Source organism: Micropterus salmoides, unplaced genomic scaffold (assembly GCF_014851395.1).
Source record: "Micropterus salmoides isolate LMB-PRFRI ecotype aquatic unplaced genomic scaffold, ASM1485139v1 Ms_hic_scaffold_4, whole genome shotgun sequence".
Lineage (NCBI taxonomy): Eukaryota > Metazoa > Chordata > Actinopteri > Centrarchiformes > Centrarchidae > Micropterus > Micropterus salmoides.
The window spans coordinates 39,182,140-39,204,555 of NW_024043372.1; the positions used below are offsets into that span (position 1 = coordinate 39,182,140).

The window sequence follows — 22,416 nt, forward strand, 5'->3', positions numbered from 1 at the left end:
GCCAAAATAAAGTCATTTCTTTCTAGGCAGCACTTTGAAACAGTAATCCACGCCTTTGTTACCACTCGGTTGGATTACTGTAATACACTGTAGGTGGGGGTCAGTGGGTCCTCTATCGCTCGTCTCCAGATGGTACAAAACGCTGCAGCGCGTCTTTTAACTGGAACACGTGAATACGAGCACATTTGCCCATTTTACCCACTGGCTGTCTGTACATCATAGGATCCATTTTAAGATTCTTTTATTTGCTTTTAAATGTCTTAATGGCCTTGCTCCACCCTACATCTCTGAGCTGCTACACCCCTATAGACCCACCCGTTCTCTCAGGTCAGCCGATCAGCTGCTCCTAAGCGTGCCCAAAACAAAGCGCAAGCTCAAAGGAGACCGAGCTTTTGCTGTAGCAGCTCCTAAACTGTGGAACGATCTACCTCTGCACATTAGACAGGCATCTTCACTGTCTGTTTTAAGTCTCTTCTTAAAACCCACCTCTTTTCCTTGGCCTTTGATAACTGAAATTGACATTTCTTGTTTTGGTTGTATTGATTTATTGTATGGTTGTTATTGTTTTTATTTGTATTTTATGCGTCGTGTGAGCTTTGTATTTAGTGTCTTATGTTTTCATTTATTGTTTTACTGTCCAGGAGATAGCAGAGAGAAACTCCTGGTTCCACCTGTAGGGTGTCAAAGCAGCCCTCTGCTAATCTCCTGCTAAATAAGCTGCTCCTGTTTGGTACTTAGCCTTTAGCCCTTTTGCACCCATGTACGTTTCTGAGTTGTGTTTCCCAGATGTAATTTTATTTACTTGATTCAAACTCTGTGTTCTCTGTTTTGTATCTATTTAATTCTATTCTATTTAATTGTACCCACAGCCTTTGTTCCAGAGCTCATGATCAAACATAATCTTGTATTCAACATTATTTATTATATCATTTACATTATACATTTACATTTACTCATTTGGCTTAACCTTTTATCCAAAGCGACTTACATTTGAGGAACAACATACAAGCATCTACAGAGCATCAAATACAGCACGAGCTCTACAACTGACAATACATATTGTAAGAGCACTAATAAATACTAGAATGAGCTAATAGCACATATCGCATCAATGGTGTAAATACCTACGGAAAGAAGTAAGAGTTAACAAAAAGTGCAATCAATACAAGATCATTGTAGGGGATAGAAGAAGAGCACAGGAGGTGCATGTTAGAGGTTAGGAGTTAGAGGTGTTCTCAGAAGAGATGAGTTTTCAAGAGCTTCTTGAAGTTAGAGAGGGACGCCCCTGCTCTGATGGCGTGTGGTAGCTCGTTCCACCATCGTGGTGTCACAGACACTGGGATTGCTTTGTGTGAAGGGATGGCAGAGCCAGGCGGCGTTCGTTGGAGGAAGGAACGTTGACTTGTATTATGGAGTTTAGGTAGATGGGTGCATACCCAGTAGTAGCTCTGTATGCAAGCATTAGTGACTTGAATTGGGAGGCCATGGGTAGCCAGTGGAGGTCACTCATTAATGGAGTGACATGAGTCCTTTTGGGCTTTCTGAACCATTTGTAGGGGTTTCCCAGCACAAGCTGTAAGACCTACTAGAATGGCATTGCAGTGGACAAGGCGAGAGATAACCATGGCCTGTACCAGAACTGGGTGGCGTACTGAGTGAGGTAGGGCCTGATTTTCCTTATGTTGTATAGAGCAAAACGGCACGACGGGAGACAGCAGCAACATGGTCTGAAAAGGACAGCTGGTCATCAATCATGACACCCAAGTTTCTCATCACCCTGGTTGGAGTGAGGGTTGAGGAGTCAGTTTGTAGTTTGATGGTGTAGTGGATAGATTGCGTTGCTGGAATGACCCAGAGTTCACTCTTAGAGAGGTTTAGTTGAAGGTGGCAAGCCTTGCAGTGGGAATAAGATAATTGTCCTTGAAAGGCAGGATTCCAACCACAGGAGTGCTTTGCCCGAGATGCTCATTGCTGCGAGTGCGGATAGCAGGCTGTGTCAAAGGCAGCTGATAGGTCAAGCAGGATAAGGACCGAGGATTGGGCTGCAGCTTTAGCTGACCTTAGAGCTTCTGTTACAGACAAAAGAGCCGTTTCAGTAGAGTGGGCACTCTTAAAACCAGACTGATATGGATCTAGGAGGTCATTCCGTGAGAGGAATTCTGAGACCTGTTGAAGACTGCCCGTTCGATAGCTTTGGATAAAAATGGTAGAAGTGAAACTGGCCGATAGTTCTCAACTTAAGTAGGGTCGAGGGAAGGCTTTTTGAGAAAAGGTTTAACCTGAGCCCTTTTGAAAGTGGTCGGGAAGGTTCCCGATGCCAGAGAAGTATTTATCACATGAGTGATTGCAGGGACCCCGTTAGGAGATATGGCTTGGACGAGATTTGTAGGAATCGGGTCCAGTGGGCATGTAGTAGGACGGCTACGGGTCAGGAGTTCTGATACTTCGCTCTCCGTGAGAGGAGTAAACGAGGAGAGGGAAGTGCCATTGGACAGAGAAACAGATGTTGTAGGACTGCTACATGTCAACAGAATTACTCAAAAGTGGGTCTTAACTAAACTGAGGTCAGCATAACAATACTACAACATGAGTCTGAACATAACAAACCTGACCTACTGAATGACACAAAAGGAGGGGTATATATACACACAGGCTAGCCTACACCAAACACAAAGGGGAGAAAACTTACCACAATTAAAAAGACCCAAAATAAACCCAACAACCAACCATAAGAAAATACTAACAAAACAACACTATTGAAACCCAATATTAATCTAACAAACAAAATATCCACATGCTTGCTGTGTTGTTAAGGATTTTGCAGTTCAGAGTCCCTCTGCCCACTGCCTCCTTCCACTTCCTGTGGTGGAATATAAAAGGCAGTTTCAAACTCCAGCTTCCCTTTGGCACATGACTCAGCAGCAGCAGCAGCGTGTGAAGAAACAAAAGACAGGTATAAATTGCCAAACAATTCTACTCAAATGAATACTAATATTAACCAAAATGCATGCACTCAGATAGGAAATTTTAGCATCATTTGTGAAAAGAATAAACATATCTAAAGAAAATGTCTTTGTCGTTATTTGTAGAAAACAAAATCATTACCACCACTTTAGGTGTTGGCGTTTGATAAGTCCGTCACACAGCCCTTGCAGTAACAGCACTGACACGCTGTATCATCACTCTTTAAGTTGATATGTTGAACTTGTAACATTAGCAGTTACAGAACAACACTGTCATACATCTGGAGTCCTATTTCTGGCAGATCCTCATGCTGTGGAGCATTTAGCAGCTGAAGAGCCAGATATTTCCCTCAAGAGCTCGTGGAGACCAAACACAGAACTGCAGGATGTGTAAATATGCAGGTGGATGTGTCTTGAATGTGCTAACCTAAAAATGGACATGAACTTTCATCATAGTGTAAATAAAGAGCAGTTTCCAGAAGCAAGTTGATTCGTCTTGATGTAAAAAACAGTATACAGTCTCTTGGTCATGAATTTGATATTGTCTATTTTTAAGAGTGTAACCTGCGTGGCCTCTACACATCAGAGGGAGGTTAGCTGCTCCCTTCTTCTGAGCAACATCTGTACTGAGAAAAGCTGAGCGGACTGGAGTGACGGACCCTGTCAGGTCGGCCACACCTCTACAGCAAAAGCTGACAAAAACAGACACTGAGACAGAGGAATGGTATGAAATAACATAGTCCTTTATTTCCAGCAAAAGTCCTGCAGGGAGAAAGCCTTCCTCCCACCTCACAGAGGGAGGGCTTTTACAGGAAGAACACAGAGACCGTAAATACCTCGGCCCCAGCAAGACTGGACCCATCAGGTCCAGTCTGTCAGAGGTAGCACAGCTGACTTAGACCGGTGGAAGTCTGATGGAAGGCTCGGCCGTGCCATGCCAGAGGGTCAGTGTGGTTCCCTGGGAGTTCAGGGGCTCAGGGGTTTGTAGCACTGAGGTTAGCAAGGCAGTGGGTGGGTGAATGGTTTTAAAGGCTGGGGATTCTTAACATCTGGAATCATCAGTGCATTTTTTCATGGTGCACTTTGTCTTTTCAGGTGTTTGTGGGTTAAAATCTTACTTCTGTTGGTGCTCAACTCAACTCCAGACCTTTCAGACGCCCTGTCCAACCAGTCAAGGTTTTCAGCCTCCAAGTCCTGATTTTTACAGATCCACCGTTAGAGGCTACCAGCCCTCCTCTCCCCTGCTGCCTCATATAAAGTCATTAATACATTTCACATCATAATCAAATTACTGTAGATCTTTTATTAATCAAAGCTAATTAAAGAGACTCTACTCTGTGGCGAACCGAGCTCCTGATTGGTTACTCTGAGTTGAGCTTGGCTCGGATAGGTTAAGGCCATCTATATCTTATAATATGCTTCCTTGTGTGAGACAGACTGTGTGTACATATGTGTGAGGTGTGTAAAGACTGGTATTAGGCACTGTGCTATTCATTAGCCTCGTCGCCATTCTATTGCGGTAAGCATCAAAAAGCTCTACTGGCCTTTTGCAAAGAAAAAAAAGAAGAGACAAATGAGAACCACATGGTGTCAAAGAAACAGAGCCAAAATGAAATGACAAAATAAACAACCTTATATATAGAATAAATATAGTATGTACAATTTGCTTTGTGTGCTTCTAAAAATAAATAGACAAAGCATTACGTGCCCCCTTACAGAAGTATTCACAACTTTCCATTGACATAGAGGCAGAACGCTGGCACCTGCTCAGTGAGAGGGTGGAGGGTACAGACTGAGTGAACAGACGGAAAGATGCAACTGTACAACAATTCATACACCGTAGAGACAAAAGGAGACAAAACAAATGTCACTCTGGGTGGACATGTGTGGGTTTGAATCCGGAGGACACAGAGATGCACTGAGCATTGTAGAGTGAAGAGAATTCCTGCAGTGCCCTCTGCTGTCCGGTTTACAGATTACAGTACTGTGTGCATTTTACCAACAAACTGCTTCATCTTTACAGTGGTTGTTTGTTTGATGAAATTCATGACACATAACAAAAATCATGAAGAGTTTAAAAAAAATAGGGAAAGGAGAAAAGGAATAGAAAAAAATAAGATAAGAGACAGGTTTTTAAAAAATCAGTCAGACCAAAACAAAGATTTGAACTGATAAAATAATAATATAATAAGTTTTGCACATTCACATATGTGCCCTGCACATGCATTCTGCTGGCCCCTTCCAAACAGCACAGAAGTCACACACTAACAGGTCAAGCATCACATGCAGGATCCCCCTAAGACTCTGGGCTTTGCCTCTGGGCTAACATCTGTACTTGTTACGGTCTGTCAAAATGGCTCAAAACTGCCTTTTTCATTCTCTTCCTCCTCACCTGTAAGTCCACAAACACTCTGTGAGACGAACATTTTGCCCACTGATTAAACACCGTACAGTCCTTCACTGAGTAAAGTGAGTGATTACTCATAGTTGGTATAATTAATATTTGTGTGTGACAACAAAAAAACCCAACACGTTTCTAGAATTTTATTCTATCCCACGCCACAGATTCTGAAGAATCACACCAGGAACCAGCACAACAAAGTGAATGTGTGTGTCCTGGAGAAAGAGGTGGTGGAAGCTGGCGACTGCTTGTGCTCACTAAGAAGTTAAATCTAAGGAAACACACGCATCTCATATGCAGAGGTGTATAGAACTGGATGATGTGACACAGATAATATGTTAGCAGCCTCCGGTTCCCTAATAGGCTTGCTAACTGACACGTTAGCTTTCAGAACTTACATTCTCCTAACAGGAGAATAAGTTCACACAGTTCATTTAAAAACATATATTTCTACCATCAACTACAAACCACTCCTCGTGTGTGGAGCTGTTTACACTGTGACAGACGAGGGATATTCATCTACCAAAAAAACGTCCACAGGAACAAAAAGTGGATGCAGCAACACAGCTGATAAGCTATGATAGCTACCTCCACTCTCCTCTGGTCCTCCATGGTCAGCACTGTCAAAGAGTCTCAACACGAAACATTTTCACTGACCGCAGTGATTCCACTGAAGTGAAGTGACAGACAGCTTTAACTACTAACTAAAATACTAGAACCTTTTACATCACTTTCTGTTAACCAACCTCAAACAAATTCATTGGTCTTTCACTGGAAGTATTCAACATCTAACTAATGACTTGTGGGAATTTAAATTGTCAAAATAAAAGATATAGAGATATCTAAAGATAGATAATATCCACAGTAAATACTAGCAGTCAGTACCTTTGATCTGGTGTCAGACTACAGCTAAAACTGGGTGAGCTCATCCTGGCTAAGGCAACATAACACAATTTCACACTTTGTCCCATGCTGGCTGAGCTCGCAGCTGCTGCCAGCATGTTGACCTTCTTTTCACTTACTGTAAGCCTGGCTTGGGCAACACAAAAACAACAAGTAGCCTGCTCCAATAGTGAGATGGCAGATGTTTTCAGAAAGGGGGACTGATGCTATTCTCACCTGGTACAGCCCATGCATGGTGTGCTGCAACAAACCACGAGTGTGTTTTTGTGTGTCCGACACGTTCCTAACTAGTTGTATTTTACACATACGGTTTCCCACTGGCTCTGTGTGTTTGCTCAAACAAAGAATCTTACTAAGGACATTTCACTATGGCAGCTTTTAGAAGATCTGGCCAAAAAAGGAAGCAGTGGAACCTTTGTGGAAGTCTGAGGAATAAAATGAATCAACACACAATCCTTGTTTACAGAAACATTTAAATAGGTGTTAATTAGGTGATTCTCTGCCACTAACAAAATCAGAGGTAAATCCGTTCTTCGAGCGCCTGATGTAAGTGTTTGTTGTATTGTGATCTGACTTCAGTTCTGAAATTCCTAATTCTCAAGCCCAGAACTGAGGGGAATGAAGTAAGCGCAGTAATCAGGTTCCTGTTCTGACTCCAGTGAAGCCTTCTGATCGCAGCGAAGCCAAAAAGGGACTTAGTTTGTATGTTTGTGTTCCAGTCGCCTGTCCAAAGTGAAACAGAGGTGACAGCTAGCCCTCAATGCTCTGCTGAATCAGAAATGACATGAATTTGCGTTTTATGTGATTTCAGTCTGTATAAAAGACGTAGCACTTGGTGATTAAGCATTCTCAGATTGTTTGGATATATTTTTTGCTGTCTTTTGTCATCAAGTGTTAAAACTTGATCTTTAAAAATGGGAAGTAACGTCCCCATTGAAAATAATGAGGACTGACTTTGCACATAGATTAGATATCGTTTCATATCAAATGCATTATTTACCAACATCAATAATCATTGTCCATAGTATAACAATATCAAAAGTAGTAGGACTCCGTTATTAAGTAAAATAAAGGAGGAGGAGCTGAGTCTGTGGGGCTAGATCCGTCAAGTGGACTTTTGTTCGGTGGATGAGGTGGAGATATGTGTCCATGTTTCTAATGTGAAACACATGATACTGTCCAGATTGTGGGCTGCTGCGGTGCCTCTGCGTCCTGATATACTGAAGATGACACATCAACGCTACACTATACCGTCGATCAGAGCCCTAAAGGAGATTAGCCCTTTTAATGTAGACATGTCCAGTTTCAGATAAGTGCAGGCATATGGGTGACGTTCATCACTGTCCATGTGTGCAAGCGTACAGTATGTGAAGTGTTTTCTGTTTTCTGTGCATGTGTCTCTGTCTGTGCATGCATTCAGTTGCCCACGTTAGAGTCTCGGTCCCCAATGAACCAGCGCATGTGGAAGCAGAGGGCGAGGAAGCCGGTCCCCAGCAGGTCACCCAGAGCAGTCAGGTAAGGGATTGAGAAGTTGTCGGGGTCCATGCCTCGGCCCCACATCCAGTGCACCATCCAGTCTGCCAGGTAGAGAAGGATTATCACCTGGAGGAAGACGAAGCAGAAGCAAACTTAGTAGTACCGTGCATGTCGTTGTTGGTGGCAGGAAGAGTGAAAGCACAGAACATCAGTAGTACATCAAAATCATCTTTTTTATCATAATTGTTTTGAATGTTGTACCTAAGATTTGTGAAGTGATCCACTGTATCAAGTGTTTGTCACGTTCTGACCATAAAGAGAAGTTTCACCACACATTTAACCATCTGGTTTCTTCAATTTTCACTCAGGAGCCATTAAACTTCAAAGAAATAATGATTTGACATCTATCGTGACAATTATTGATATCGAATGGTATGAGATTTTTTTAGCGTGATAATATTTTTGGCATTATCACCCAGCCCTAGTATGAGATAATGACATTTTGTTTTACCTGCTGAATCCAACATGTGTCCGTAAAATGACGGTTCCAAATTTGACCTCAATACTTTGGAAAAGCCAGAAAAACAAAACAGATCCTAGAGAGACTGATTTCTCCTGTGGTTGGTTGACTGATAACAAAACTGACAAAACTACTTGCTGGAAGTGACATTTTTAAGTAAAGTAGCTCATATCACAAAATCTGTGTTATTGTTGATGTGTACACACAACCAGTGCCTGCTGAATATGGACACACATCATTTCAGATAAATAGCAGTCTAGATGCAACAATATACCAGCATTTGAAATGTTAATTATGTGAATTAAAGAGTACTCCACCCTTACTGTTAGTCCTTAACTCGAAAAGAAGCAGCAATAAGTGGGCGTGGGTGGGTATTTGCTACTGCTATTTTATTACGTCCACTACTACCACTACACCGCTGCCGCCGACTACTACTAAATAATAATAATAATAATAATAATAATAATAATAATAACTAGAACTGCAAGCAGTTGTAAGTGGGGTCCAAGCCCCGTGGAGGCCATGCAAGTAGACCCGAGCGCCCCGCCGTGGCTTCAGGGGCCGACAGCGAATAAACGACCAGAGTTTGAAATTAAAGGGACTTGCAGATCTAAAATGAATTTATGTTTATGGGAGTGTAATGTGATATGGGATTAATAGCGCAACCTAGAGGCCAATTGACACCAAATTTCACACAGTCCCTCGGGAGGCCGTGTCAGATAAGGTCCCTGAGTTTGGTGTTGATCGGACATTGCAAACCTGACATATGACACGTTCGGAGGATCGAGCTGAATTAGCACTACATTTCCCATGATTCCTGCTACAGTACCTGTAATATTGTTCTACCAGTTGGACAAGTTTCTAGAAACAGCTTAGTAATGTTTGTTTATAAAGCAAGTTCATTCATTCAGATGACATAGATTCCATTTTCAGGTCAAATATTAAGCACCAGGAGAAACTTATTTAGTCATAAGTCTAACAAAACTGAGTCCTGAGCCTCGTCTCTAGGAGGCAGTGTTACTACTAAACTGACACTAAGGAGACCACAATCACACCATTTCCCTACACAAGACCCAGACAGCAGCTGTGTTTTTGTGTGCTGGAGCCAAAATAACCCAAATAAGCCCAATCTCTATACCTGACTGTAGCAGCTGTGGGAATACTCCACACTGTCTGTCTGTGGTGTGGAAAACATGGAGCAGTGGGCAGTTTAGTGAAGCTGGGGTTTGTCGGTGGTGAAAACACGCTCACAGAGCTAACAATAGAGCCAAACAGCTGGGACTTTCTCGCCCTAAAACACAGCGAGGTTAGGTGTGAGTGGCTTTTCTTCTTATTTACTGCATGCAGCCAGACGCAGTCACGTTCCACACATTTCCACACATGCTGCTCCCCGCTGTGATAACAGAGGCGTTTGAAGTTGTATCACACATGTAGCAACTGAGATCTCAGAGTCATTCCATTATTTTCTGCATCTCAACAAATCTGGAAGAGCAGCAATACTTGCACTCATCATCTTTATGAAATTATATTTTTACATCCCATCTCTTCCATGCACTGAGATGAGAAAAAAGATGAATGCTCTGAAGGCCGCAGACAGCATCTACACTGGGACATCTGACACCTGTGTGAGCACTAATAAGTATCACATTTACTCTGAGTGTTACCTAGTTCCTTGTACAGTCCTGTTGAGACGCCTGCCAGCAGGGACAGAGTGATCAGGTCCCCCAGGCTAGCAGCGATGGGCGTGGCCACATTGTCAGGGTTGATGCCAACTTTCCTGGACGCAATGATCACGCCGATCATGATGAGCCCTGCAGGGTTTCAGGTCAGATATGTCACACACAGCTGCACATGTTGGTATGTGATATTCTGTGTAATACACAGGGGTGGTACTATACTGAGTATTTCATGCCACTTTCTACTTCTACTTCACGACATCTCCCAAGGAAACATTGTACATTATAATTTACATGTTAATAATGTTGAGCTTTGGACTGTTGGTCAGAGACAAAAACGGTTGTAAAGGTGTCACTTTGGGCTCTGGGTAACTGCGACGGCAGAATATTTACAAACCAAACATTCAATTGAATCATGGAGGAAATAATCAGCAAATTGATCCAAAATGAAAAGAATCATCAGCTGCAGTCTGATACTAGTTCAGAACAGCAGCAACATCCTGCTTTAGATTAAAGGTCCTGTGTGTAATATTTCTGAAGATCTATACACAGAAATGCAAGATAAGATCCATAACTGTGTTTTCAGTGGTGTGTAAAGACCTTATATAATGAACCGTTATGCTTTTATTACCTTAGAATGAGACATTTCTATCTACATAACTGTGGGTCCCCCTTCCCTGGATGTCGCCATGTTGCGCCGCCATGTTTCTACAGTAGCTCAAAACGGACAAACAGCGGTACAGAGCACGTTTTGTCACAACGTTCTTCTTGTTCTACTTCTGGTAGAATTCAGGCAGTGTAGACGCTCAGCACTACGTTGAATACGTACGCCTGAAGAAGAAGTAATAAGTTTTGTATCAGAACAATTTTTTCAACCATTAGATGGTGGGTGAGAATATAAAACATCATAGTTGTTGTTACAGTGTTCAGTTAGCTTATTTGGAAGTGCAGGAAGGTTGTGTGTTTGATCCCACCTTGGGACAATTTTTTTTTCTGTCTTCAACAAATGGATTCTGCAGCAATTGTTTCTCAGAGAGAGAGAGAGAGGGAGGGAGGGATGGAAGGAGAGAGAGGGGAGGGAGGCAGCCTACACAATATACACACAGAGGTACAGACAGTAAAGGAGATGTTGCTATAGACTAAATGAAAAATGGTACAGATATTTATAGTAGTGTTAATGGTAACAATCATAATGTTAATGATTATAATAACAATAATAACAATAGGACTAGTAACAATAGTCGTTGCAGCAGAGGGTGTCGAGCAGGAACACGGGGGCAGCAGGTGACCCGCAGCCACAGATCCAGACTCCACAGCTCCAGAGCCAGAAAACCTGCAGGAAGTGATAGGAGGAGAGAGGAGAGGGACGAGAAAGCACAAGACTACCAGAAAGGGGAGAAGTTGTGTTAGTAACATGCAATAATGGGATAAGGTTGCATACAGAGGGAGAGAAAGTAGAGGAGAGAGGGGCTCACATCTTAACAAATGAACAGCTGTAATACCTTCTCTTCTCTTTCATTCCCTCTTATAGAGCTACCACTTCCCTACTTCCTCTTGTTTAGTGAGCTCTAGCTAGGATTGGAGATATATGAGATATTCCAGTTTTGAACTGCCCCCTGGGAAGAATGTACATATGAGAATCTGTACATTCTTGGTTAAAGGCCATGTGAAGTCTCTCTTCTCTTTCGACTCCTCTCTTCCTCTGTGTATCTCACTCGCGGACTCCACTTGCAATGCTCAGGGCCGTTAACAGCAGCATCACATGAGGTGATTAGAGAACATGCGATTGGTTTGTGAGTTTCCTGTGCCGTAGAACAAGGACAGTAAATGCTAGAAAAGCTGAACATTTTAAAATAGAAAAGCTCCGTCACGAGGTAGTAATTCTAAATAATAGATCGGCCGCTTGGTCCGGATCCGGACTGCAGCCTGCCTAAAGCTCACGTTTCTCACTGAACAAGAGAAAGTAGGAAAGTGGTAGCTCTATAAGAGCGAATGAAAGAGAAGAGGAGGCATTACAGCTGTTCATTTGTTAAGATATGTTGAGTGTTTTTTCTAAAAATTAGGCTCTTTATTTTAGTTTACTGAATTTAGAATTATTTATTAGAGTAGTTATTTATTATCCCTCCAGTTTGATGTGAAAACTATTCTTGAAATATTATTTGATTTGACAGTCAGTTGTTGACTAAAAACTCATGTTGATACAACTATACGTTATGGTACTGAATGATAACGGAAGTTAGTCGTTTTGATGTTCCGGACCTTTGCTTCAGGAAATTTTCTCTAACCTCTGGACCTCTTTGAATTCTAATTGAATACCCCTGCCCTATGTCATCCCTGAAAAGAACTAGCTCTGGGAAGGTCCTAGGAGGTTGGGATTCAAGATTCTTGATGCTGTTGTCTGTGTGAGTCTTCTGGGTAGGTTTGAAGCCATTTAGAGCTCAACTCAGAGATTTTCAAATTAAAGGCCCTAAAAGGTAAAAGTTGGTGTTCTATCCTTTATGTACTGAAAAGATGTTACTAAATGCCCCGTTGAAGTTTGGGGTCATACTTAGTTCACTTTCTGTTCTGTGAGACAGAGAAGAGCGAGACTCATATTTAGCTTAATCCTAAAGCTGCGTTCACGCCGAAAGCGAATGTAACATTCGCTCGCTTTACTTGCGCGAGTTTGACCGCTGGACATTTTGAGTGTTCACACACAAGCAAATAAAGATTAAGCGAATAAACACAGCCCGCGGATACTACAGCTATATGAACACAAAGTAAACCTTTGGCTGTGATTTAATTGCAATAAATGGATCAAACTGATGACGAAATAACTACAATATGATGCCGTTTTGTTAGACATATGAATTCATACTTTGTAAGGTCTGTCAGTAGGACGACAACTTTTAAAATAAGTGTTTTCTGAATGGAGTTTGGATCGATCGGGGCTATGCTATGCTAACCTGTTCACAGTAAAGTACAACGACAGCTGGAACAAAGTTACAGACACACATTTTCAAAACTCACCAGGTAGTTCAACTTCCTCGGTTTCTTTTCTCCAAGTAATGTCCAGCTTTGTCCGGTTTTTATATAAAAATTAAGTAGTAGTCCAGCAGAACTCTGGTGCCATCCGACACTAACAACAACAATGGAACCGGATGTGCACTGAAGCTAGCTGCCCAGAAGCGTGAGTGAAGATAAATCAAGTTGTAATTCTAAAAACTAAAGTAAAAAGCTAATTTAATAAAAACCAGTTTACGCTGACCTCCTCCCGCTGGTAAACGGCGTAGTTGTCAGAGCAGAATCCAGACTACTAAGGGTGTTTATTTGTCCGAAAGCTGCAGCGCTACTCCCCGTCCACTTCCCCGTTCTTTAGCAGCTCCCTGTCGGCAAGTGGATTGTCATTACACCGCTCGCCTGGTCCTCTCCAAGCAACGCTCCGAAGCCGCCGGTGACTTTTAGACAATCTCACCGCTGATAGGCTTTCGCAACATCGCGTCAAGCGAATTTCTCGGCCAAGTTGAAAAATTTGGAACCAGTGAATTGTACGACAAACGCCACATGTGGTGCAGATGTGAACAAGTAGACCGCAGTTACAATAACTTCCTGTTTTCTAGTGAATTATCAATTTTGGACGCCACGCCACGGGCACGCCGTTACACGAAAACTCACTGTTTGTACAACTTTTAATTGTCAATGGGTTTAGAGTGCACAGTACAAATCTGAAGCCGGTCAGACTAAATCCCTAGGAGAAGTTTGTTAAAGTACAAAGTGTGTAAATCGCAAAAAATGACCATTAAATCCAAAATGGCCGACTTTCTGTTGGGTTTAGGCAATGGCTCCAAGATGCTTTTTTGTACGTCTGGACATGATACACGTACCACAGAAATTTCGTACATGTAGGTGAAATTTTGCCGGGGGGCTGCTCTGTAGTGAGCCATTTTGCCATGCTCATGCGGGAAACCCATAAAATACAAAAATACTCAAGTTACATGCTCGGGTCCTAATAATCTCTTCAGTTTCAATAGGGTCCTCGCACAATTCGTGCTTGGGCCCTAATAAATTCAGATTCAATTTGAAAAAAAATGATCACTTGAGGCAATGTTGCCAAGTGAGACACAAAAAGAAAATCACTGTGATGCGGTGATGTGGTTTAAAAATGTTTGGAAACCACTGTATTAAAAAACTATTATATATAATATATTTTACTGTGTCCCCTTTTGTGCTGATAGATAATACACACAACTATAACAATTACATTTCTTAAAACCACAGAAACTAGCACAGAATAGATATGACACACCTTCACAATGGTTGACACACCTCTTCTGTTATGACACTGCTTTTATAAAATCAGTCCTCATATATTTTCTAATGCACACAAACACTATCTCTGGAAAGCCCCGCCATTTAGCAACAGCCCAGGTGTAAAAGAATATTGAAGGGTGAAAAAAAACATCATCAATTGAAAGTGATGAAGTTATTTGCCAGTTAGTCTCCAGGCCATGAAAGCTGTTACCTCGTCAGAAAGCAAAAACCTGCAGGACAGCATTCCATGCTGAACTTTTACACTTTCCACCACGCACACACTGTGGAAACAGGGTGTGAGGGGTGTTGTGAAATTTGGGAGAAAACATGGGGTTCTGCCGCTCATTATAGGTTGAAACAAATTCCAGAGTCAAGTGTTGAATGGGATTATAGGGTCAGTGAAATACTACTGCACCAATAGCTTATAAATATGTCATCACCATGTCATCAGTGGATTACCACAAAACACAAAATAATAATAATAATAATTAAAAGAAGAAGAAGAAGAACCATATATAGCACTTTTCAAAAACAAACTTAACAATGTGCTTTACAATAAAAAAATATAATAAAAGTAAATCAGATCTAAAACATAATATATAAAATTATTGAAGTTATAAGCAACAACAAAGCCAGACAAAAAGAAGTTTTTTTACTTTGGCCCAAACACCTTCAAAATGTATTAACTAACAACATTGTTAGTATGGATGACGTCATCCTGGCCTCCATCACCACGAGAAGAACCTGGGAGTTATTTTCGATAAGCTGGTCCACACATTTATTATTTCCAGGCTCAACAATTTGCAGTTCTATGCTAGCGGGGAGCACAATTTAATCTCTTTAGCCTCACCAGCTGATCCAGAATGCAGCAACATGTGTTCTGCCAAGAATCAGGACAAGAGAGCAAAATTATTTCTCCCACTTTAGCCTCGCTACACTGGCTTCCTGTGAAATATAGAATAGAATTTAAAATTGTTCTGCTTACCTACCTACCCACTGCGCTCTCAAAATGCAGGGCTACTTGTGGCCTAATGTCTCTAACAGAGTGGAAACCAGAGCCTTCAGTTATCCAATGCCTCTATTATGGTACCAGGTCCCAATTTGGATTCGGGAATCGGACATCACCACTTTTAAGGCTAGACTTAAGACTTTTCTGTTCAATAAAGCTTTTCGTTAGGGCATGATTGAGCAAACTTTCACTTATTAAATCATTTTTATTATTTTATTTTGTGGATTTTATTCTGATTGTATTTTATGTTATGTTTTATCATTCTCCTTATATTTTATTTTGGTCTATTTTGTAGTGCATGTCTTTCGGTGATTTTGCAAATAAAACTTGATTGATTGAGTCTTAAGAAGAGATTTAAAAGAGGTCACTGAGTCTCCCTTCCTGAAATCCCCAGGTAGGGAGTTCCGTTGCCCACACTGCAAAGGCCCCATCACCTTTAGTGTCAAGTCCAGTGAAACCTTAGTAGGGCCCTCAAGCTGTGACCAGGCTAATGGGGAGTTAGCAGATCACAGATATAGACCAGAGCGTGAAGCAGTAAAATCTTACAGGTAACCAGTGTGGAGCAGCGGGGACTGTATCAGTTACCAGGTCTTTGGTTCAGGTCTTGGGATGTTTAGTGTACAAGACCAGAATAAGGTGCATTGCAGTAGTCAAGTCTGGAGGAGAGTCAAAAATAACACCTAGGTTACTACACCTAGGGCACCCAGACCTAGAAAGTGTGAATGCTGCCAGTGCTGGAGCCAGAAGGATAATTCTAACTACATCTATCATCGAGTCATCCAACTGAAGGAAATGTTTGGACATCCACTTCTTCATTTCAGCGAGGCAGTGAGTGGTACCATGCTTCAAAGGGACATATAGATACGTGTCATCCCTGTAGCAAAAAAAAAACCATATTGTGTCTATGCATGATTTGGTAGCATGTATATGGTAATTAAGAGGGAACCCTGAATAGACCCTTAGATGATCATGCAAAAAAGGAGCACAACAGGAGGAGGAATCTCCAAAAATTACAGAGAAAGACCTGAATTCAGACATTGTGGTCCCACTGAGTCAAAGGCTGAGCTTGGGTCTAGGATAAATAAAATGGAGTACAGGCCAGTGGTGTGTTTACAGGTCCATGACTGCGTCGCCTAGTGTCTGCTCATGGTGGGAACTATTAGGTCTCTGTTAATAATATTACAAAGAGTATGTCCTCTATGAAAAGTGCAATGACATAACTTTAGTTTTGCATTGGTGCTATATAAATAAAATTGAACTGAACTGAATTGGTGGCAGCAGTAGAAGTGTTGGCAGTTGATCACTAACCACTAGGTATCAGCAGTGAGCTGCATCAAGCAAAACAGAAAGGCACAGCTCTCTCTGTGCAACATGACACGTGCACAGAGCTCAGTGGGTGTTTGCTCTGCAGTTTACTGTCTCCCTCAGTTCTGTGTCTGTGTTTCTTACTTTAGCATCTCCTCGGGTTCAATGAGAGTAACCTATGAGTCTAAGCAGAGTACCTGCACACCTTTAAATTCTGATCACAGAATTCTGATCATAGTTTATAGTGAGAGACAGAGAGAGGTCGGTTACTTATCAGGAGGTAAGTGAGTGAAGCAGAATAAAAAACAGCTTGACTCACTGTCAGGCTCGGCTGTTGACTGATAAAACTGTCTGTCTGCCGTCGTCACACGTGGTTATTTTTAGAAGTTGGACCATGCTCATCATCCACAGTTCCCCCACACCTTTCCTCCTTGGATAGAAGGGGGCTGTGTCATGGAAATATGTCAAAGTTGTAATTGCTGATAGAAAAAAAATACTTATTTAAAATGAAAATGTCTTTTTGAGACATTATGAACAGAAATAAAAAATAAAAAACACAAACAAATGGAAAAACTAATATATTGTTGTTTTTGCTGATATTTTTGGGTAGAAAGGTGCAAATATGGGGTTATGGAATCCAGTCTGTAAAAAAATATAACTGATACTTCAACATTCACTAAAGAAAATAATAGTCTATCTGATGCTGTGAAAGAGATACAAAAAAGGGTTAGAGCAAATGACTGGGCAGGTTTGTTCTAATTTCTCAGGAAGCAGAGGAGGGATGGAGGTGTGGCTAGTTTCAAGTGGAATTCCCCTGAACTCACCTGAGTCCATCCCCCCATATTTACAGAGTATAAAGCTCCACAGGTGGTTAAATGTAGCAGCAGGTGCATATTTGCCTCAGAGACAGAGGTTCCACAGAGAGCAGGCACTGATACGCAAACAGTCGAAATTATACAACACATGCTGACACTTCGTAGCGTCCTGGAGCATCAATCTTTTGCATCATATTGTGGCTTCTGCTTGAATCAGGTAAAAGACATTAGGTCACTATAGGGAACTGAAGAAGTGGTCATAGAGTGGTCATGTTTAGAATCAATACAGATTTTCTGTTTTTTCAACAAATATCTTCTTCTATATTTATCAGTGTCTCCATGTCATCGCCGTGCCTCAGCAGCGTCCTGACTCATGCCAACCTCACTATGTATCAGACTGGCGTCACTGATCTTCTACAGCAGCAGCCCAGTGTGCTGCCCGGCATCAACACCCTTCAGATCAGCAACCCAGCATACAGCTCCAACAGCAACAGTAAGTTACCCTCATTTCTGTCTCATCATTGCTGTAAGATTGTGTGTGTGTGTGTGTGTGTGTGTGTGTGTGTGTGTGTGTGTGTGTGTGTGATCTGTGTGGTAACAAAGGCTGTGAATCCTTTGTTAACCATTATAGTCCAGTCTGAGTTTCGTAAGCAGTTTCAGCTGAAGACTAATCTCACAGTAAACATGATCCTTTATTTTCAGCCAGCGGGACCATTAGCTCACTGAACTTTACTTTGACCTCATTTAGACACTGTTGGTTCAATCATTTACAAGGCAGCCAATGTTTAACTTGGCATAACCGTCAAACAGAAGAATGCTGCCACCTCATAGTGGAAACAGCTCAGACCTTGTTTGCCTGACCTTAGAGACACAAGTCCAGAATGGGTTATGATGCAGACTGTTATCAGTCCACATCACTGATAGCTGAGCTGGTAGACATATTGCAGTAAGTGTAAGTGTTAAGTGTTGACATATTGTTTGTGTAGTTTCCAAGAGAGAACAGTAAATCAACTGAACTTTATTAGATGCATGAACCAAGATCAAAAGTTAATGTGAAAATATACAGTTTCTAAATGTGTCTTGTTTATTAATGCTCAGTGCTGACTAGTGCACAGAGGGATCATTCCAGAAACCCACTGTCCATACTATGATCCATCAAGTAATCCCCGCCTCTCTATCTGCAGTTCAGTGGTACAGGCTGAGTAACCCTCACTGTTGGACAGCAGACAATGTCCTGGAGTGGATCAGCGACCATGTGGAGAGCACCAAGTTCGATGCAAGCACCCTGAGTCTGGCCTACTGTGCCATGGACGGCCCCTCCCTCTGCCAGATGAACCGAAACCAGATGATTGAGGTCTTCGGCCCTCAGCTCGGTCCACACCTCCACCAGAGTCTGCAGGAACACAAGACCAAATATGGTAAAACTGCCTCTGTCATGTGGGAATGATTAGTAGAATCAGCTGTAATATATCTGTATGTAGTTCATGTTATTTAGTTCTGGTCTCCATTTGCACTGTAAAGTTTTAGCAACCAAGTTAGGGACTGTGTGCCAAAATTCCCACGGTAAACCAAAATAAAACTATATGAGGATCAAATGATGTTATCTTATGGTCAGTCAAATTTAACAGATATATTTGAATAAACCTTGAAACCTTGCAGCCAGAAAAATAGATAAGTTTCCTCTATTCCCAGAAGACAGACAAGTTCCATGCATATGCTTTGCTATGTTCATGGCATCTAACTGTCCATCTTCATGTTGTTTTTTCTTCCCAGAGCTGCAAAGCCTGTCAGGACCAGAGCTGAATGAGACCTGCCAGCTCCTGGACAACTTCCTGGACAACCTGAACTTCCCTTTGCTCAGCACCATTAGAATTGGACAAGGTATATATTGTATAGAGATGTAGCATACTAGCATAAAATGGACAGTGTGGAAATCATATGGCTAATTGTGCTTCTTACTACCAACAGCTGAAGCAGCTGTCAGCAAGAGGGACTTTGACAACAGGGATGATTATGATGTGACCAGTCTGACCATGGAGCCCATGACACCTCTGGGAGACACTGAGTACCTGTCTGATAATCAGTCTGACAGCGAGTACAGCTCCTCCTCCAACAGTCAGTATTTCAACCTTATGTTTGCTAGCATCTTGCTCAGCTCTTCTGTCTCTCACTTTCTCAAGAAGTCTGTATATCTCAAACATGTCTCTCACATGTTCAGGTGGCATGTTTGGCTTCTCAAGCCTCAGCTCTCCAGACTCTGGTAGTGGCGAATCCGACCCGGAGTTCTCCTACCCTCTGATTGCAAGTGAGTTGTTTGTAAAGTTCTTTGCATTCCACAGTCTCAGCAGCAACAGTGAGTTTGGGTAATGTCTGACAGTTAACCCTCGTGTTGACAGGGGTGGACATCAAAACAGAGAAAGGAGAGTGTCGAGTGAAGCGACCACGGGGGCGACCTCCTAAACTCAACAGAGAGCACAGCAGCAGCATCTATGACAATCCAAAGAAAAATAAACATGGTGAGGTCATGCATGGACAATCGGCTTGCTGTAAAACATCATGTAAAACACAGTTCAAAACGCAGCTGTACATGAACACTGCTGACCTGTTTCACAGAGTCTACTTTGCATCTTTATCAGGCTGCAGATGCATATCTGTGTGACTTCTATGCATTCAAAAACACACATTTAGCTCATTGTGCCCCACTGTCTGTCTGCAGCGCCTCGTGGCACTCACCTATGGGAGTTCATCAGGGACATTCTGATACACCCAGAGAGGAACCAAGGACTCATGAAGTGGGAGGACCGCCGCGAGGGTGTCTTTAAGTTCCTCAAGTCCGAAGCTGTGGCTCAGATGTGGGGTCAGAAGAAGAAGAACAGCAGCATGACATACGAGAAACTCAGCCGTGCCATGAGGTGAGTTAATGTAGCAGCTAAGAGGGAAATATGGTTTAGCTACAGAGGACAGGCTCAGTAATACTCCCCATGACTAATAGACTTTGACCTTGACCTGTAAAACTGGTGAAGTGCCCTTTTAAATTCTGGTTTGGTCACCAGTGACTTTTGACATTTTAATTTACTAACAAGTGCAGCAGGTGCTGAATGGGACTGCATACTTTGTGTTAAACCTGGACTAACTGACCCTCCTCATCCCTCAGGTATTACTATAAGAGGGAGATCCTGGAGCGAGTCGATGGCCGGAGGCTCGTATACAAATTTGGAAAGAATTCCAGCGGCTGGAAGATTGAGGAGATTGGCATGAGCATATGAGGCACCAGTCACTGAGGGGGTAAAAACCAAAAAGCCAGAGCATATCAGAGCATAGTTCAGGAACTAGTAATACTTGTGTGGCCTGTCTGAAAAAAAATCTTGCTGCCCCAGATGTTTAAAATACTAACTTCCTCTTAGAAGGAAGGTGTTGCAGAAAATGTAAGCCAGTGTTTTTGGCTCTAGTAGGTTTTATGAACCAATGTTAATGTTGTACCTGTTTTGTGTGCTTGATTGTCACTATAGAAACTTTACTATGTGCGCAGTAACTAAAATGGACATCGTTTTGGATGCTTGTGAGTTTCTGTAAGCACCTAGAGGCTAAAAAAGCACACTTTTTACAATTGTACACAATTCACCCTGGTGTGTATTTAAGCTTCTGTAGTGATGCTGGACTACATCGTCACTATTGAGTTTGTTTTGTTATATTGGCAATAATGACTTTTTATTACATACTGTGGCAATGGAAATATTGTTTTTTTCTTACTTTCATATTAAATTGCAAATGTTAAATCAGATCTGAATGTAGGACCAAGTTTGGAAATGTCTTCTAAACTAAATGTGAAGGACAAGGACAGAACAGGGTACAGTACAGATGCTACAGTACATCACATTTTTATAGTAAGGATGTGCACTACATGTCTATTGGTATCACTTATTATAAAGTGTGTTTACACGATGTTTGAGTAAAAATTTGTTTTGGAGTAACTATATCACATCTTGTCACATCCTGTATATCATCACCTGTTTGTGTGAATCAGTCAGAAATCAGTTGCACATTGTTTGTGTGATTGTTTTAATGTGATTAATCAATTTTGCTGTCATCCACTTTGGATTGATAAATATATGTAAATCTTTCATTGATGATGTATCTTAATTAATGGCATATTGTTTTTATACAAATACATTTCGACATGAATTAACAACCTGTTTTGGGATGATTTCTAAAGCTTTGGCATCTTAATGGTAACCATCATGTAGGATGAAGGCGGGAAATATAATCAAGAGTGTTAAATGCATATTATACAATTATCACTTGTCTCGTCTGCAGTGCTCCTCCAAAACTTTTGTAAAATGGTGGAGGTGATAGGAGGTAATAGAAAAAGGATATTTCGATATTTGTGGCCAGCAGCCTCCAGCTAATGAGTAGGTCATTGATACCGTAATTATTTGTGGGGTAGGAACAAGTCTTGAATTATGATCAACAAGGTTTCTGTACTCTAAACCTTACAGACATGAGACAGAAATCTATAGTTTCTCTCAGTCATGTTCTATCATCTCTCAGCTGGTCTCATGAAGCCATAACCGGATGCCATCCTTAAGTGAGTAACTTCTGGGGGCTGCAACCAAAAATCATTATGCTTTGGGATTCAACTAAAGGAATGTATAAGTGCTGGAATGTAGCTGCAAAAACAGATCCACTTAGCAGATGGTTCTCAGTACATATTATCACACCAGGAAAACAAAAAGAAATCAAAGGGCAAGTCATAAAGATGATAACCAAAAATTACTGGCACCTTATAAATGCTACGTCATATCAAATTTAGGACTAACATATAGCCAAAGTCCGGCTCTCCCTCTAATCCACTGGTCTCTGTTACATTAACTTGTTAACCTGTTTTTCAGCCGTTTGCACTTAATTTGAACAAACTCATATCTTTTATTGCCTTATGGTCTTTGATCCTGAAAGAAACAATATTTTTATTTCACTTGTATTTTTATAGGGGGAAAATGAACTTGAATTTAAACTTGAAAATACATTTTTACAACCAACATATTTAAAATCATTGTTCAG

General features: G+C 41.6%; 1 protein-coding gene across 1 annotated transcript; it reads left to right on the forward strand.

The window, feature by feature from the left end:
* Positions 1-17,411: 17,411 nt before the first annotated feature.
* elf3 (E74-like factor 3 (ets domain transcription factor, epithelial-specific)) lies at positions 17,412-21,544 on the forward strand. Its single transcript, XM_038697730.1, has 9 exons — positions 17,412-17,575; positions 17,691-17,851; positions 18,543-18,776; positions 19,132-19,239; positions 19,327-19,473; positions 19,577-19,663; positions 19,755-19,874; positions 20,075-20,270; positions 20,513-21,544. The coding sequence occupies exons 2-9, from the start codon at positions 17,698-17,700 to the stop codon at positions 20,622-20,624; spliced, it is 1,158 nt and encodes a 385-aa protein (XP_038553658.1). The 5' UTR covers positions 17,412-17,575; positions 17,691-17,697; the 3' UTR covers positions 20,625-21,544.
* The last annotated feature ends 872 nt before the right edge of the window (positions 21,545-22,416 follow it).

What these genes read in the sequence shown, in the direction of transcription:
- elf3 (XM_038697730.1), top strand. Translation starts at nt 17,698, where the DNA reads ATGTCATCGCCGTGCCTCAGCAGCGTCCTGACTCATGCCAACCTCACT. An exon ending in GTACAGCTCCTCCTCCAACA is followed by an intron (nt 19,474 to 19,576) that starts GTCAGTATTTCA and finishes TCACATGTTCAG; the next exon opens with GTGGCATGTTTGGCTTCTCA. An exon ending in CTCCTACCCTCTGATTGCAA is followed by an intron (nt 19,664 to 19,754) that starts GTGAGTTGTTTG and finishes TCGTGTTGACAG; the next exon opens with GGGTGGACATCAAAACAGAG.